Source organism: Atractosteus spatula, chromosome 12 (assembly GCF_055471065.1).
Source record: "Atractosteus spatula isolate fAtrSpa1 chromosome 12, fAtrSpa1.hap1, whole genome shotgun sequence".
NCBI classification, from domain to species: domain Eukaryota; kingdom Metazoa; phylum Chordata; class Actinopteri; order Semionotiformes; family Lepisosteidae; genus Atractosteus; species Atractosteus spatula.
In genome coordinates, this window is record NC_142717.1 from 5,092,059 (window position 1) to 5,110,660 (window position 18,602).

Sequence of the window (18,602 nt, forward strand, 5' to 3'; positions counted from 1 at the left end):
AATATGTGTTTTGGAATCAAAATAGCTCAGAGTAAAACCAAGCTTTATTTTTAATGTACTATGTTTTTAAGACATATTCATCTGCTTACCTTACTTGAATAGATCAAAACTGACAGCCCAAAGTCGTTTTGTGGTATTCAATGAGCCAATCTCCAAAGATGACTCTGACCTCATATCACAGATCTAGAAATTGTGAGCCCAATTTCGGTGTTGTTTCCAAATCTTGAAGAATCAAACCTTTCTCATGATTTTGGAATGTTTGAACCATTGAACCAGATTCTCCTGCCAAAAGTCTTGGAAGAAGTTCTTGTCAACCAAGACTTTAATAGGTCTCTGCTTATATCCACAGTTGGGCTATGTAGCTTTGGACTTTTTCTCTGTTTAACTCTTATCCTGAGCTTTGGAAAAAAAAATGAAGAGGAGAAAGAGGAGACAATTCTTCCATTTCTCATTCTGAGCTGTGGTATTTTTATAATTTAATTTTATTTATCATAAACCACTTATTTAATCGTTCATATTAAGGATGTGTGTTATAGGTATATATCATTCCTTGTCACAGACTTTGTTGTTTTTCTACAGAGGGCTGTGAGGTGGGTCCCTGGAGTGAGTGGGGAACTTGCACCAGAAGAAACAGGACCTGTGGTTTCAAATGGGGTCTAGAGACCCGAACGCGACATATTGTAAAAAAGCCGCCCAAGGACACAATACCCTGTCCCACCATTGCTGAGTCCAGGAGATGCAAAATGGCAATGAGACATTGTACAAAAGGTAAGATTATTAAAACAAATACTAATGTCAACAGAGGTGGGTCCCCAATGCTACACAAAGGATAAAGGACTAAGAAAACTAGTGCTGTACATCTCCATGCATCCCTTTAAACCTTGACATGATAGAAAAACATGTTGTCAGCATTTCTCTAGCCAACGAACTGTCAGACAGACAACACCCATGATACCACACCACCGCACTGAAGTGAATGAAGCATTGGACATCTGACTGCAAACATTTGTTGTGAAGTGAACGATGAAAAGAATTTCATACGTTTTACTGAAACAGTTGTAGCAAGAGATGGTGATAAGCCTAGATTTTTGTAACCACAGTATTATTTGAATATTTTTACTAGAGTAATTAGTATTTTAAGCACAATGTTTTGTCATGGATTTTGCCTTTCTGTTTCATTTTGTTGTTACATCTGCCTCTTTTGTATTGCTATTAATGGTTTTATTTCAGGTGTAATCATGATCCCTAGGAAGTGTATGGAGAACCTAATTTCTGTTGCACAGAGCTATTCAGGCAAATGGAGTAGCACTATACTTTTGAAGAATTACATACATAGTTTTTTTCCTAATCTACTGCTGAAGAAGTGGTTACATAATCAAATCTGACAACATGTTGAAGCTGCATTTACAGACTTTCCCTAAAAAAGTCTTTACAGGCAAATGTGAATGTGCTGTTTACAACCTTATTAAAGCATTAATTTGCTAGAAGTTTTTAATGGACAGCGTTTTTTATTTGCTTATTGAGAAAACTTCTAAGACTGGTTTCTGCAGGGCTTTTAACAATTTAAAATAAAAATGTGTCAGACTTGTACGTATATATACATTGTGTTTACATTGGTAGGTTTTTGAGGAATGACCAACACAAATGTATGTCCAGTGACTCAGGAAGCAAATCTCCTTCAAATGTCATTGGAAAATAGATGAAATGTACTTTGTATTCTTTTCATGAAAGGCAATTTCAAATTTTTTTGAGGATTACACTCCTGCGATGTCTTGCAGTGTAAGGAGCATGCATTATTTATTATTTGGCAAAGACACAATTAGAAAGCACAACCCACATTATTCTTGAAGAGTTTAAAGTGATTTATTTCAAGTTGGTCAAATGCCCATGAAAAATATGCTTCTTGTGATGTGGTTTTGAAAAAGACAAATGTCTTTGCTTATGAAAGACCGCTAGCAACAATAAACAATAAATCACCTGTGGAGCTATTAAGAGTTTCAACAAATTGTGCAGCATCAGCAAAGTATGACAATTTAAAGATTTGTTTTCTACACCAAAAATGATGTTCACTCATTAAAATGACTGTTCCAGCAAAATTCCAGTAAAGCCAGGATCTTAGACAAAGCTGGTAATCTATATTTCACAGCTGAGTAGAAATTCTCTGATTGGATGCGGCTTCAAACTCTAATACATAAACTTTAAATTTAATTGGCAAGTGGAATTGTTGTTGCTGAAATCAGCTTGAACCTGCAGGTACCTTCCCTGCATTTGTTATTCATGTAAATACCATTAATGCTTAATTATTGCCAGAAACAAAAATCACCTGTGAAGAGCATCAATAAATTATTAGATAACATAATTTCTATGTATATACCATGAAGTAATAGCACGTATTAGTAGATGGATTTTTATATTTACTTTATATAAAAATGATATATTTGCCGTGTAACGATTATATTATATATATATTTATCTTAGCTACCCCTACTCTTTAATTGACTTAACTACCGTTCTATTATTAAGGACAACCTGTTCTTCTAACACACAAGAAACATAGATAAAGCTTAATATAAAGTTGAGCATCTCTGCAGTAGTTTTACATAAAGCTTTACAGAATTTGTTCCAGTGTGCCAGTTCATGTCGCATAATCAGTAGAAATTGATTGCTTTGAGTTTTGCATCTGTTGGCAATATTAGGTTAACATTTTATACAAAACCCTTTCACAGACTGTGTCTGCTTTACTTCTTTTAAGTACGTGTTTAATGTAGGGCACAATTTTGTTTGTTGAGACGTGCTGGTTTGCTTGGTAATTGGCAGAGGTGGGCATGCATATTAAGAACATTTTTGGTGTGCTGAGGTGTTCTGGCATCTGTTAATAGAGTCCTTAAGGAGAGTGGAGGATAACACCCTTGGTGGTGAAATTCCTTGCACCAAATCAAAGCGTTCAGATTACAGTGACAGCCAAGGGGGGCTCTCTCCCTCCCTAATAATCTGTTGACATTATAAAATACTAGCTGAGCGTTCGCTGAACTTTATTAAAAAAATCCATATATTTTTGTGAGACTGATATATTAGGTGAATTCACTCCCTTTTAGTCCAATGGAATTCTTCCAAGTAGAAAAGGCTACGTTCCACTGAAAGGGGCATTGTTCCCACTACGGCATCTAAGCTTATATGTAACGTACTGCATGTATCATATTGTCAAAGAATTATTACATGCGATAGCTGGACAAAAAACATTTTAAAAATATAGGAAGTGTGAATTACAGTTTGCTGTAAGTGCAGTATTAAATCTGTTTCAACACTGAAAAAGCTTCCAACGTCTGGCAATTTGCATGAAAAGCATCTACTGTTCTTTTGTGTAGATTAAACAAAAAAGATTGAGAGCACCTTTGCAACCACACTTTTACCTTAAATAGCCTTTGAAAAACATGTCTGATGTTGGGCTGTTCAGCATTCCAGACAGCAGCCTGCAGTTGTGCTTGTCTTACATTGCACACTGTTTGGCTCGTTTCTTTACATTTAATGCTTTAGTTCTTTGCTTTGTGATACTTAGCCTCTGAAAATAGGAGGAACTGTAAAATATACAGTGTGTACAGAGTGGTGAATGTTTGGTTAGAAGGATCTGCGTGTATATCTGTGAGAGAAGAAATGCAGTGGTGTAAATGTAGAATTTTAAACACAATTTGGCAATCATCAGTTCTTCTTTGTTAAACTCATCCAATTTTGGTATTGCCAGTTGTGTGTTTTCCACATCTCCGGTCTCGAGTATGAACCCAGAGACCACAGACAGAGGAGAATGAGGAATTGTAGGCTGACTGTGCCTTGTCTACCTCCGAGCCTGTGAGGCAACGCAGCTCCATACTGGAGAGGCAGTTTCTTCATTGGCCATGAGAGTGAATTGCTGTGGGACTGCTGTGCTTGCAGAGAGCCCAGATCAGCCTGATTGACTGTTCCCACTTTACTCTTTGGTGGTTCTCATGTAACTGTGCTGGTTGGTTTATTTCTTTGATCAGAGTGTAAGTCATCCAAGCCAATCAACTCGATGCTTGTCTTTCATATACTATTCACATACTGTTTTAGCTATTTTGGGGTCATGGTTCAGAATGTACTTTTGCTTCTTTTGCATGTTACTCATGTTTGGCTGTTGAGGATGTATTTTATGTAACCTTTTAACCTCTTTAAAGTTGACATTTCCTTGCAAAACGTTATACCTGAAACACTTTGCTTCCTTAACAACTCCGGAAGTATTCATTAAATGCTAAAAGAGTGAAGGAATTTATGTTGTTGAAGATACTGGCTGGTAATTATATTATAAAACCAACCCAGGACTCAGACTTTCTCAGATTATTATAGGTAGGACTGATTGAGTTTTAGTTTGGTTTCGGATGTGGAGCCCTTAACAGAAGAGGAGGGCTTGTAGGCATTCTCTGCTGTGAAGAAGAAAGATACTTGGATGTCATAATTGTAGCTTATCAAAAAAATGCTAAAATTCATTCCCCGAAAACTGCTCGTAAGTTGAAAACTCGTATACCAGAAATAAAATTCCCATTGCTTCCCATGTTCTAATCTTTGTTTGGTTCCTCAAAAACCCGAACTTCACCTTAATACAGCACAAAATGGTACTTAAGTATGAAAACGATAACATTCCTGGTTAATTATTTGACTAATATGCTTAAAGGTATTAGCCGATGTATAATACATAGACAGGAAAACAATGACACTCCTGCTTATTTATGGTACACTACAGTAGTTACATCGTTACAGTGGTTAGCAAAGTTGTTAGCGATAAACATTAGGGTACTATGCTGTACTGTACAATCAAAATAAAAAAAAATCAAAACGTAAAAAAGAAGAAAATAAAAAGAAAAAATGAATCTAGGCAAACCATTACGAGAGCCCAGCTTTTAAGATTAAATTAAATCAGATTACTCATTAAACGACAGGTGGGAATTACTACATCTTGTTTAAGTGAAAACTCGTATAACACTCTGTTCATATAGCAAGGGGTTAGTGTATTCTGTTTTTACCATACTGAAGCAGGGCATGTTTCTCAATATCTTAACACAGACACCTTCTGTTATCTTAGGGCAACTGAAAAATGTTGTTAGGATTCTAATTACATTTTTAACTGGAAACTGTGATATTTATGTCATGACCCTCACTTCATACATTATACACTTCTCTGTTTCACTTCTCCCACACTCTTGCTGATTTGTAAGCCTGCTTGAACTTCACCTTGTATTTTGCAATCTGTTTTAATTAAAAGAAAGCATACCTTTGCTAGGTTGCTGGTGTTAAGTATGTTGTGTTCATGTGAGGGTTTAATCAATAGGAAAGCTGATTTCTTTGGCTCTGTTTTATTTTGCCCCGGTTTTTAATGTGGTATAATCAACGACCTTGCACAATACATCCCTGATGCATTCATAAAGTGCAGGTTTACTTTTGTTAGAAAAACTCTTCTGGAAAAGGGTGATGGGTTTGTTTTTTAAAAGCCACACGTGAGCAAGTTCCCTGCCAAAAGGGTCATACTGCGACAATTAAGGAATTCAGTTGATATTTTCGAGATAATAGCCGGCAACTATGTGTTATTATTAAATTTCCTGCCTTGTTTTGTCATGGCTTAGTTATTCCTGACTATATTGCACTAAATATATAGGTAACTTAAATATGTGTCATGTGCATATTCTTATTCTGATTTAGTAAGGTCTATTCAAGTATTTCACTTGATCACAAATACATTTTGAAATGAGTTAAAAACCGTGCTGCTTTTACAGTCTTATGAACATGGAGGCACAGTTAGTGATTGACTGATTTGTCTACATACACGTGTCATGACAGCTACAGGGAGACCACAGATCAGCCAATTTACTCATTTACGGCAGGAATTCAACATTATGGAATTGTATAAATTGGATGTTAAGAAACTAGTAGGCCAGGCCAAGGTGCTGTACATTGGTAATGAAAATCCATAATTTATAGGTTTGTCAAGAAGTATTTGAAATAAATCACAAGAGCTTCATCAAAAAAAAATTCAGCAAAAACTTTCAGTAGTATTGGCTCATCATTTGAAGGAACTGTTGTACACAATAAAGGTCAAAAGAGGTCTGAAGAGGTGGGAAAGAGCAAACTCTTAATCACAATTGCTAGTGCAATTCGGAGCAATCTAATGAGTTATCAAGTTGTTGCATTCTAGAAGTGTCTCTAGTTCATACAAATGTACACTAGTTTTGATATACATCTGACAAGGTCATTTGTGCCATCCAATATAATTTTATGTAATATGCAATACAAATCTAGTGTGTTTTAGGTTTTCTACACTAGCAACAGTAGGTTATAATGTTTATATTAGCTTCTAATGTTGCTTTGGATTAAAAGCAACATTTTTTGTGCTTTTAATCAAAACCCGTGTTTGAAGGAAATGAAAGAAAGATTGCTGAATAATACTCAGTTTGAACATAAACATACAGCAGCATGTGGGATTTGATTACATAAACAAAGGTCTTTTAGATTTTCATGGATTTTCAGGAAATAAAAAAAAAATTAGCTTGAGACATTTTGACTCGTTTGTACAATTTTATTTGCAGTTTCATGTGACGTAACTGGCTTCCTTTTCAAAATGCTTATTGTAAACCTCCAGATCTTTGCATTTTCTGCATATTGAAGCTTGTCATCTTCAGCACATATATGGGTTGGTTTCAGTGGCCCCTATGCTTAATCTTAGTATCTGTAAAACAAGCACACATTTTAAACATATATATTAAATGAAATATGTCATGATTAAACATTACTTACTACATGGCAAAGAAACTGATAGCTTCCTCAGGCAACATGAATAATAAAACAACACCCAGAGGAAAGATGAAAAAACATACTTTTCATCATTTTATCCCCAAGTTGGTCCTTTGGCATGCTTTAATTTGCTGTTTATTAATGGAAAAGTTAATAAATTCAATATCCTCTACCATAGCAGACCTGTCTGCACTGACGATTTTGGATGGTATGAAATGTCTGATTTGTCTGAGGAGAAACACTCTCAGAAGAGATTAATTGTCAGAACTCAGCTGAGCATTACTTTCCTTACTGTGTCCTCAGGAGACACTACTGAATCCCTGTCATCCAATTCAGTGGCTTAAAAATTGATGCATGACAGTCATAACTATTTAAAAGTATTTTAAGCTAATATTATCAGTATTACTGCTATTGCTAGTACTGTCATTGCTGAAGTGACTATATAGAGCTTTAGCGTTACAGGGCGGTATCAACATTAAGACCCATTGAGCAAACAATAACATTAATACTTAGGAGTACCTAAACCCTCTTTAAGCTCTGTAAAGCTCTATAAGTTTTCTAATAAGATTTAGATGCAATATTCTATATAAACATATTATTAGTGAGCATTTTCTAATTCCTTTAAGAAGGAAAAGCTGCTTGTACTTCCAAGAGAACATTATACACAGGATAAAGGTGTCTGTTTGTGTTAAAGGTATGTTTCCTTTGCATCCTCACCATTCTCACATTCAGTCTTGTTGCACATTAAAAGTAAAAACCTGTACACTTTCTAAGCTGTGCAATAAAAAGTGATGTTATGTAAGAAGAGATACGCTCTGCCGCCCAAAGGAAAATGTTTTTGTGATCATTAGATTTGATACTTGATTTTGCAAGGCAAGCCATCAAAAGTATTGATCTCTGCAGTAAACATCTCTCAAGCTGAAATGAGAGAAACCTGGAAAACGAAATCCTATCTGACAGATATTTGATCAGAAGTATCACCACGTGGCCTTTTATGTCATTAATTGCAAAGTTAATATGAAAAAAACAAGGTTTGCAAAAAAGCAGATTCTCTACCTGTGTTATTCCTGTGCTGTTGTTGTGTGATGTCCATTATTGAGAGCTTTGCATGTGCATGCAAATTTAATATCTTTAGTCTTGCCAGGTTTAAATGAGAAATTTTGACTGACCAGCATTTGCTGCATTAATCGTGTTTCAAAAAACAGTATACTAACCAGCAAAAGTTTTGTTAGCTGTGGTTCTGCTGCTGAAGCAGTGTATGTTTAAATGACTAGTGTATAAAACTGAGCTCATCAGTTTTACAACCAAGTCATTCAGTAATGTTTTCCTTAACACAACATTTTTCAAAAAATTGTATCCCAGTCCTTTCATCAGGCATGAAGTAATAACTGTCAAAAGGAATTTGCAAACTAAACTGAAAAGGTACTTATCTTTAATGGATAAGGATAAGATAAAGACTAGAAACCTGTGACTATACTTTCTGTATAGAGGGTAAGGCTAACATCTAAAAATGGCAGGAATGGAAAACATGATCATTGCAGCTTTGTGTACTGTTTGCCATTAATAACAGCAAACACCAGGTTCCCTCATTAATATACTTTTTAATTGTGTACGTATGTAATTAAAAGACAATTCAAGACGATTGTACAACTTCAGTATGTCCTGAGTATTTCTGTTATAATCAGTCTTTTTGAAATGGGACAATACTGGGACAAGCATGCATATTTGAAAGTGATCATATCATGCTACTTTATGGGCATGCCTTCTCAATCCTTATCTTAAGAGGATGATGGGTCATTAGCTTAAGCCTATCACTGGCTGCTATTTGAACATTCAATTCAAAAGACCTGACTGGCTTTTGTCTCTTCTGGATTTTTTTTCCAAATAAAGATACATTTTTAAGTTAAAGTAGAACTTCAAAATGGATTAGTTTAGACTTTATCTACCAAGCCTTTCCATTCTCTTTGCTCCATAAATGCCATCATACTGTAGATGTAGTCCACTTAATCATACCTGTTAATGGCATTTAGCAACCTGTCCCATATGAACGCATTCATGGGAATGTTGTTGTACTTGAACACCTGGTTAAAGTCCTGAAAGGAAGATTTGTGGTGAAACTCAGACCTGATCATACAGGGCTGAAGGAAATCAGCACCAAGGCTGTCTGACCCAGTCTGCTTTTCTGCAAATGAGAAGCAGTGAAGCCCAAGGGGACTCTCTTTTCAAGCAAAGCCAATCTGCTTACTCCTGATAAGCATGCCACAGCATTGCTGTCTGGAAATCATTAGGAACATATTTAGTTTTTTTTTCCCTTTTAAAATGTTTCTAAACATACGAATCTGAATCCATTTAAAAGTAGCGAAAACATACATGGTGTACTGTAAGTAGACACCGTTCACTACAGATGCATAATGTTGTCTTTCTGATAACAGTTGTAAAGAACTTTTTCTATAACTTTGACAGTGTGTTCCATGAGAATTTGTCGTTATTAGTAAATTGTTTTAGATTTAGGATTTGGCAGATAATATTCTGTACTGAACATTTCAATTTAGCACTCGCATAATCAAATACAAGCCTTTCTTATTTTTTTGGACTGTAAAATTGGTATCCATATTCAATTTTTTATGCCTTTGTGTTTTGACTTTCCTTGAAAAGCCAATGATGAAGCACAACCACATGGTTTAACTACAAACTAATTTAGTTCTTATGGTCCATGAGTTTATCAGTTGAAGGATCCATGGCAGAGATGAGATCCGAAAGGAATAACAACTTTTATTTGCAGTTTTACTGCTCTTAAGACGAAGGCATATAAATGACCTATGCTTTTCCCTGTGGAAGGCTTAAGCCCTCAGTTTTTCTCTCCTTCTATGACTTTAGCATTGAGCTAAATGACTTTTGATGATAACTTTTGCTGATGATTCATTATGAAAGTGAAAATGATTAATGGCAAATTGTATCTGGGCAGTATCACAGAAAATCCTGGATAAAATGTTCAGCCAGAAATATCCAGTACACTTACCACTGAAGATGAACCTAATTGCCTAATTCTCTGTCAGAATGACTGTGCACACCCTGGACTAGAATTGATGTGACTGGTGTGCCAATTTATTAATCTGTAGTTAACTGGCAGATTGTGTGTGATCTGATTCAGTAGACCTTAATATAGTCTTTCAATGCAAAGGTCTGTTGTGTAAAAGTTGTGTCTCAATGTTAGATACTGCTTACAAAAACACTCTCTTGAGTAAATATTAACTGAATGCATTTACTGTAAATATTTAATCAACAAAGTGTTAAAGTAGTATTTAAGGAACTATTACACTTTTTATTTTTTACATTTATCCTTATTAAAAAGTATTAGCGTAACATATTGCTTTAATTTATATATAGAAGAGCACCGTTTAAGAACGAGAGAACATGAGGCATATTTTAACTATATTAAATCAATCCACTCAAGAATTGAGTCGTCTGAATTTCCCCAAATTGCTTCCGCAAAAAACAGTGTTAAATAGGGCTACAGTAGGTCTGCTCAATACTGGGATAGGAAATCTCGGAAAAACCAACACCGTGGAATGGTGTTTGGAAACGTGATGCTGAAGAAGGCGGCATCTTTCCGATGAGATGAGCAACTGGGGTTGTGATGATGAAAAATCCCTCTTCATAAGGAGCTGTGTTGTTAACCCTTATGTCCCAGCTAATTTCTACTCTAGGTCTGCACAATCTGGGTTTTCCAGTGTGTCCCCTTAATTTCATTGCTGAAGCATTTCTTCACTTCTTTACTTGATCCAATGTGTTGTGGGGTTGCTGGTGGACATGGCTAGTGTGCATCACACAATATCATTGTGCACCCACACAGATGGCTGCTGTACTTCAGTGGTGAATGGAGTGGGTTCTTCCATGTATGTAAAGCACTTAAGAATCCTCCTAGATCCAATGAGATGGAATGTGGCTTATAATTGTAATTGTAATTGTAATTACTTTATTATTCTGCTTACATGCCATCACTGGGCCCAGTTAATGCATGTAACTCAGATACTATATAGATGACTTGGTTAGAGCTGTCACCTGCCAATTGTAATATATCTGAGTAATAAGCTAGTTTTGCATAAAAGGTTTATTGGTGTTTAATTGATTTCACTTCTAGCTGAGCTTTTGAAAATTCAATGAGTGTACAAAGTAGTCAACAGCTCCTGCTTTGTAATATTTTCATTATGGACAGAGTGATTTTGATGTAGGTCCTAAAGGGTGGGGTTGTATGATATTGCTATACTAATACACATACACCACAATTTTAAATACATACTGATTTTTTGTGTCATTTTTAAACAGTGTATTCGGCCCAACGGTCTCAATTCTAACATTTTGATTTTTTTGACAGTCAGAGTCAACGTCATACTGATCGGTTCAAGCAGTGTAATTAATTGTCAAGGTCTTCTTTACTGTGCTCCATAGGGCAGCTCCCAGAGCTGAGATCTGATTTCTGAAACCTAAGACTGTTTTTTTGAGAAATTAATATGCAGTCCGTCTTCACTGACTAGCAGCTGGGCACAGGGGTATCTTATTGCAATGTCAAAAGCAGCAAGGGATTTCTCTCAGAGGCTGGTTCCTTTGGTCATTTGTTGGAAGGTACGCAAGCACGCACCGATCACCCATAATTGCTGCACATCTTGAAAAGCTTTACATTGCAATAGCACTGTAACTTCGAGCATAATCTTGAGGCTTTGCGTAACAGAATAAGAGTCTTTCATCTCCAGAAGACTCTATGAAGCAAGGTGTATCAAGACATGGCAGTATGTGAATGTCTGTCCAGTTTTTTTCTTTTTTCCAAGGTATAGATGGATGTATAGCACAGTGGCTGTAATATAATACTTATACGGTGTCTCCAATCAATATTTATTGAGTATATACATATACAGTTGTATACTGTAGTAGAAGGTATTCACATGCACTGCAAAATATTCGGTAATTGAACAGAATCAACTTTTTTCAAATAATGACAACATACCTGGAAATACACTACCAAATTCAAGAAATTGTAATTGAATAGAACACACCAAAACTTAAATTCATTAACATTTATTTCAAATATACACCTTAATAATGATTGATAACAGACAGCAGCTATTTTGGCTAATAGTTTATTGAAGATGGGTGGAAGAATGATGATTCAAATGTTTTTACATCATTTTCTTTAACATAAGCAGCGACACAGATTAATGAAATTGAAATAATTTCAATTTCTTTTGCTATTTCAGTCTATCTGATGATCGAAATGGACATTTCTGGAATAAATATACAGTAAACGACAAAGCAGTGAGACATTAACTGAAAAGAGTTTCATGACCCGAAACCTTGCCAGACACTTCTCTTGAAAAAATGCCCTCAGACAAATCTGTTAAAGCTTTTCGAAATAATATTTTGATCAACCGCAAGATTTTTCGCACAACATTCTTTGGCCTAATGAAGCCAAGATATGACAGTTCTGCAACAAGGGAGCACAATAGGTTTGGAGAAGAGTGTACACAGTATTTAAAGAAATAATATTTTGCCAAGTCCAGCGGTGGGCGTCTACTGTAATAGCTAGGTCTAGCCTTAACACTGGAGGGTTTAAATGCCAAAAATCGAAAGAAAAACAGAGATTTCCATCTGCTCATAGGCTGATTGTTTTTAATTCTAGCCTGAAGACTTACTTGTTCTGAAAGGCATTCAATTCCTAACATAATTCTTTCCTTTCATTTTAAATTTTATAAAAGGCTTCCATTTTATTATTATTTTTCTGCTTGTTGTACGTTTTTAGGTTTACTTTATGCAAAATGCCCAGAGAATTCTCATGATGGAAAGGCACTTACTGTACTGTATATAAGAATAAAATCGATTGATTTATTGACTGATTGGTCAGAATTGTCCATTTCATGGACTTTAAACGCATAGAGAAAAAAACAACAACAACCTTTTTTCAGGAATGTCAAATAAAGTTTTGTGCTGAGACCGGGCCTTCAAAAGAGGAAGGAAGGACATTTGGTGGATCTAATGGGAGGAAGAAAAAAATGGGTCAATATTCCAGCTATATTTTGATTCAAAATGACCACCACTGTTTCCGAGCAGAAACAGATGGAAAAGGAGGATACACCATAAATTGAAAAACGTGACTGGAATAATTTACCTGTGAGAATATCCTGTTTAAGGTGTTTATTTTGCTTTTTTATTAAACATGGTTATTTCTGAAATACAGTTGGAATTGCTAAATACAGTATGTATGCCCCTATTGTTTATAAACAAGAAAGTTGCAACTCCTGTATGGCCTGGGGAGAATGGGGATTCTCACTCACCTCAGATCCAATCATTTTTCAGAGCTGCTTGTCATATGATACTCCGGTAGCTCCACTACATGTAGGAGATTTGGCACCAACTGGAGAAGTGGTACATTTCTCACTGCCATCACTACAGGCTCTTCAACACTTAGCAAGTTCTGGGAGTTGTTGCTGTTGCTGCAGAGCATGCTGGGAGTTCCAAGCCAACTCCAGCGCATCCATCTCCAACAGCACTCTCTTCATTGTGTGTGTTACTGGTAGAGTCATGGTCAGCACAACCCATGGCTCAGTCTGGTGTTGCCTGGATCATAAGGCTTAAGTGTGCGCCGAATGAGCATCTTTACTGGGGCTCACAAGAGCCCTACGTTAGCCATGATTAAGGTCTGTTTTTGTCTTTACCATTTAGGTATTCAAGAATTATTTAATTGAATTTAGTTCAATAAAATATATTTCTGTTGGGTTTATTAAATTTATTACAATGTATTTTCTGATGGGCATAAGGAATATTAGCTAAGACTGTATACTGTATATAAAGAGAGTGTCTGTAGCACCTGTGTTCAGAGAAACAGGTATCACTTTCTCACTGTATTTTAAAAGAAGTAGTGTTTTTGGAAAAATCTATTTTGATTATTCTGTCAATATGAGAAACTGAATATGTGTCATTACTAATAACCTTTTTTAAAATGCAGAAAAAATTTAATAATAATTCACAGAATATTTTTAGAATTACCATGAAGTATTGACTATTTGAAGGTATCTATTAGAACATTTTACTTGAGTTTGTGTAGGAGGTTCTTGTAAAGCATTACATACTGTATACGTAAATAAATAATTTTATTTCAGGTTTTTACAAGTTTATTATGCACTAATTTGAATAAACGTGTCTTCCTTTAGACAGTATTGGATTTTGTTTAAATTAATCTTAACAACTTATACATCCTAAATAAAAAAGGAAGTTTCTAAAATCTTATAGTGATACAGTTTTTATACTATGGTATTTGTTGCTTTTGAAGTATTTAATGTTTTAATGGTATTTAATGTTTCATAAATGGGAAAGTCATTAGCAGTAGCTTTATCTGCAAGTCTCTGGTCTTGTGTTGGTAACATTCCTTGTGGAGGAGAGAGTAGGAGTTAGACATTCTGATTAAGTTCCCACAAAGTGCCCTGCTCTTTGACCAAAATAAATACTGTTGAGTGTCTCACTGTCATTTTGTCAGCAACTGCCTTCAAAAGGGAGTATTTGAAACACCCCATGTCTCGTTGGATTTCATGTGGAGAATCCTTCGTCATACCACAGGCACGGATGATAAATCAGTGGAAAACTTTCAAAGTTTACGTATATTAAAGTTAACCAATACGTTATTCTCACAATCCCAGACTTCCAATATCTTAGAATAAAACATTACAGTGTTCTCAGATTTAGAATATATTGGATTAGCAATATTTCGGATAAGGTGACACTGACATTTACACCTTGCAACATCATCTTTGTCATTGTCACTGCTTTTCTTAATAATGTAAATTTATTATTTTATGAAGTTAAGACTTAAACACTGTGGCTGTGCATAAAAATAATCAAGGGAAAGTTCATATTCTGTATCCATGGTAAACATTAAGCACACAGTATCTGCAGGACCATTTTGCTCAGCACCAAAAATGTTTCTCCAAGAAACATTAAAATAAATTTGAGTGAAAAAGCGCCAGTCCATCACAGGACACACACTGACACACATGCAGGAAAATTAGAGACGTCAGTTGAACTAGACAGAAACGTTTTGGACTGTGGGAGAAAACGGAAACGCCTGTCAAAAACCTGCATTCTCATAAGGAGACCATGCTGTCTCCACACAGAAGGTATGACCACAAAACCCAGAACCACAGATTCCAGTTCTGGAATATACACTACCTTGATTGGAAATGTGGGAAAACATAACTGTCAGCTGGGATGAAAAGGAGTAGGAAGAAAATTAGAAAAGTAGAATGACAATGCAGTGAATTGATTTTCTTAAGTTTGGAAGCTTGTCCAAGTCCATTATGTTTATTCAGAACTGCATTGCTGTTTGGTGGCAGTGGTGGGGTTCTTGTTGTCACGCATCACTGTCAATTATTTTTCTTCTGCACAAATCAATCTCTCCAGCAAGGAGTATATCTAGTATATCTGTGCCATCCTTGTAAACATTTCTAGACATTCTGTGTAGAATGTCATCTGTAATTTCTAATGGGCTTAGACAAATCATTTAAAAAGTGTTTATTAGGATGTCCTAGTATCTTTTTCCCAGCACTGCCAGACGTGGCCTGTGAAAATTTGTTTTGCTTTTGCTCTTTAATACAAGAAAACTGATGCAAGATTACACCAGCTGCTCACCATTATCAAAACGTTTATTTTCACTTGGTAAATCAGCATACGTTACCTTTCTGCATACTGTATAAGAAACATTTTTTTTTAGAAACATACAATACATATCTGTTTTAAAATGCTTTTAAACAACTCTTTTTTACCTTAGAAAGAAAAAACATAATAGATCTTACTAAAAGCCTACAGGTCCTGTAGGAGAGAATTTACACTTTGCAAAGCTTAAGGGCCAATGTTAGTGTCCCACTCGTAATTTAAAGTTTCAACTTTAGTCCAGAATCTTAACCCTAAGAAAAAAAGTGTCAACAGGTATTCAATGCAAAGTTGAACTTATGGTTTCCTAGGTAACAACTGTTTGTTATGGCGGTTGTGGCATCACTACAGGCATCCTGCTGATAGTTTGCAGTTTGATAGCTGCAAGTGTAGGGCGGTAAGGAGATCTTTGCAAGGAATTTTACTGCACACATGCAACTTTGTTGCAGAAGCCACGATAGAGGACGATTTGACACTATTTGGAAGCCTTCAGTTTACAGTAACATTTTATACAGTATCTGCCTTATTTAACTGAGATAGATATCGGTGGGGCAGTGCCCCAACACCTCCTGTTGACAGCTTTGGTGTGCTAGAGGTTAATGCTTGTACTGTTCGTATACTAGTTTGTGGCTGGACAAAAAACTCTGTATAGAAGAGTAAATAACCACCCTGATACAGAAAAAAAATCTCAGATCTGACAAATATAATCCAGACATCCAAACATGGCAGTGTCTGCTAGCACTGCCAGTTTTTACACTAGAAATGCATCCAAAAACTCAGTAGACTAACCTGTTAAAAAAGCTAGAAACTGCCAGCATAGCTTTACGGTCGGTCAGTTTTCTACCAGAATCATAATAAATAGAGCCATGAAGTAATTTTTTAGAATGAAAACATTTTGCTAGGTGTTTACAGTATGTAGCCTACAGCAAGTTCTGGAAATTAACTCTTTTATGCATGCCCTATTAGCAAGAGCTAACTTCCCTGAACAATAAAAAAAGAAATCAATACCAAGTCTATTGGGAACAGAAAGGGTGAGTTATTTTTTTCAGCCACCCAGATCCATAAGCGATAAAGTCAGTTCAGTGAAGATAAATATGAATACATTTCCCAGAGGTCATACATATTTAAGATCATGTGAGCCTTCGGAAATGGGAGAATATAGGAAAACAAACAATTAATGGGGCCTAATGAAAGCATAATGAGGAACTTCATTTCATTACATGAATTTGTTTATATAGAGCACACCTAGGGGGGTTAGGAACTGCTTCACAAAGCTATTAAAGGGAACAAAATGCAAGAATGCCAAAAAGGCCTCACAGTCTCAGCTCTGTCACAGTAAGGTAGCTATTCACCTTGAGTACTTTGTGTCATCCTTGACTTTTTATGGATTGAAGTAGTATAATTTACTTTGAGTGAGAAATACTTTTGAAAAAGTCTTTTTCTCGATTTATTGAAATGCTTTGGCTCTGGAAGCCATTAAGCCATGGTAACCTTTGAACACACACTAAGATACCCATGGAGGCAACATTGTGCTGGAATGAAAAGTTGTGAAAACTATCGAGAATAAAATCTTCTGCGCTAAGCAAGCTGACATACTCCAAAAGTCTTTGCTTGGCCTTAATGAACTCAGCAGGATTTCTCTAAACTACAGAACTTCGATCCTTAGTGTCATACCAAATGTTTCACACTGCTGGTCCCACTGGGTTTCCTTTGATAACCCCCGTTTTATGCATTCTCAGGCCTTGTATAAGCTCTTCATTTGCCTCTGTCTCTGGATGCCAGACTTTTGTCCTTTGTGTTGCCAGCTTCTGGCTGAGGCCTATAGACACTTTAATCTCAAGAAACCACACATGTCAGGAACAGCTTTAATGACTGTTTGATAATGTGAAATAAATGTTATATAAAGAGAAATATATTAAATTAAACATTAGCCTATGTATCTGAAGATAATCAGTATATTCCAAAACATGGTCACTAAATGAATTTTTTAGCCACATTTATAGTTGGTGATGTGCATACCCAAATCCGCCCCCAGAAGTTACTGGTTGCAAAGCAAGAGGGTAACATTTTAACTGACATCTGTTCCACAGTTGCATCAGCATATCCACAGAAGCCCCTCTTAGGGGCTTCTTTATAGAGACATCAGAGCTTGTAATTATAGGCTGATGATTCAGAAAGACATTTTGGGCTGTGACCTGCCGATATCCCAAAACAAGGCTGGAAGGCAGGAGAAAAAAAAAAGAGAGACAATAAAATGGTCATGCCAGCTTTCAACATTTGTTTGGTGATTTCTTAAAAGGTTTATGAAAGTAATTGCATTTAACTGTGCAGATCTAGCACAGAGAGAACCCAGGCACTGAAAAGAAAAAGGAAGCAAAAAGTTTATTTAACTTGTGACTGCTGTGAATAGTTTCTTGATTAAAGATGGTCAGAGGAATAGTTCTTAGCTTTGGTATTTTATAGCTATTTATTGTATTACTTGGTGCTTATGCCCTCTTGCGTGCTTTGTGTGAGTGGTTTTCCATGGTTCCTTGTAGTTCAAGTTAAACACCTGGTTTCTACAAACCATCGCCTCTCAGGAAAGGGGGTGGGTAAAGAAGCATAAAAAATTCCAAAACATAGAGCACTGGTGAGTGAATATGTTTCCCAGAAACGTGTGTGATACCAAAAAATGTCCCTCTTTGTTTCCTGATGCTGTCAGCAGTGTTTTAAGCGATTATATTTTGCCTGAATAGTTAATAACTACATCACATTAAGATCCAAAGACATTAAATATTATACAGTATAATGAAAAACGTGTGTTGTTGGGGCACCATGATGTGATCTAATTAGCATTAATGAAGCCACTAACCGACAGATTTTGGTAATATAGGCTAATCATTCCAAATGCCATATATCTTTCATGGATCTGTATTGTAAAAAGTAAACACAAATTGATCACTCGGTTAAGAACTTTACATCAGAATCTGTAAACTATATACCGTGGGTTCTGCAACCCACCCTGTGCATACCCTGGTTTCTTTGAGGAAAGGGCCTTACTGTATAAGATATTTGAATCAATTAGTTATTCATTGATTATTAATTGGTTATTAACAATCAAATGGACTAGATAAGCT

General features: G+C 35.8%; 1 protein-coding gene across 1 annotated transcript in view; it reads left to right on the forward strand.

Annotated features, from left to right (window-relative positions):
* The window catches only part of rspo2 (R-spondin 2), an 86,355-nt gene that overhangs the window by 50,942 nt on the left and 16,811 nt on the right, over window positions 1-18,602 (forward strand). Inside the window, exon 4 of the mRNA XM_088929214.1 lies at window positions 580-768. Coding sequence (XP_088785340.1) covers window positions 580-768 — 189 coding nt within the window. The remainder of the gene's footprint in view (window positions 1-579; window positions 769-18,602) is intronic.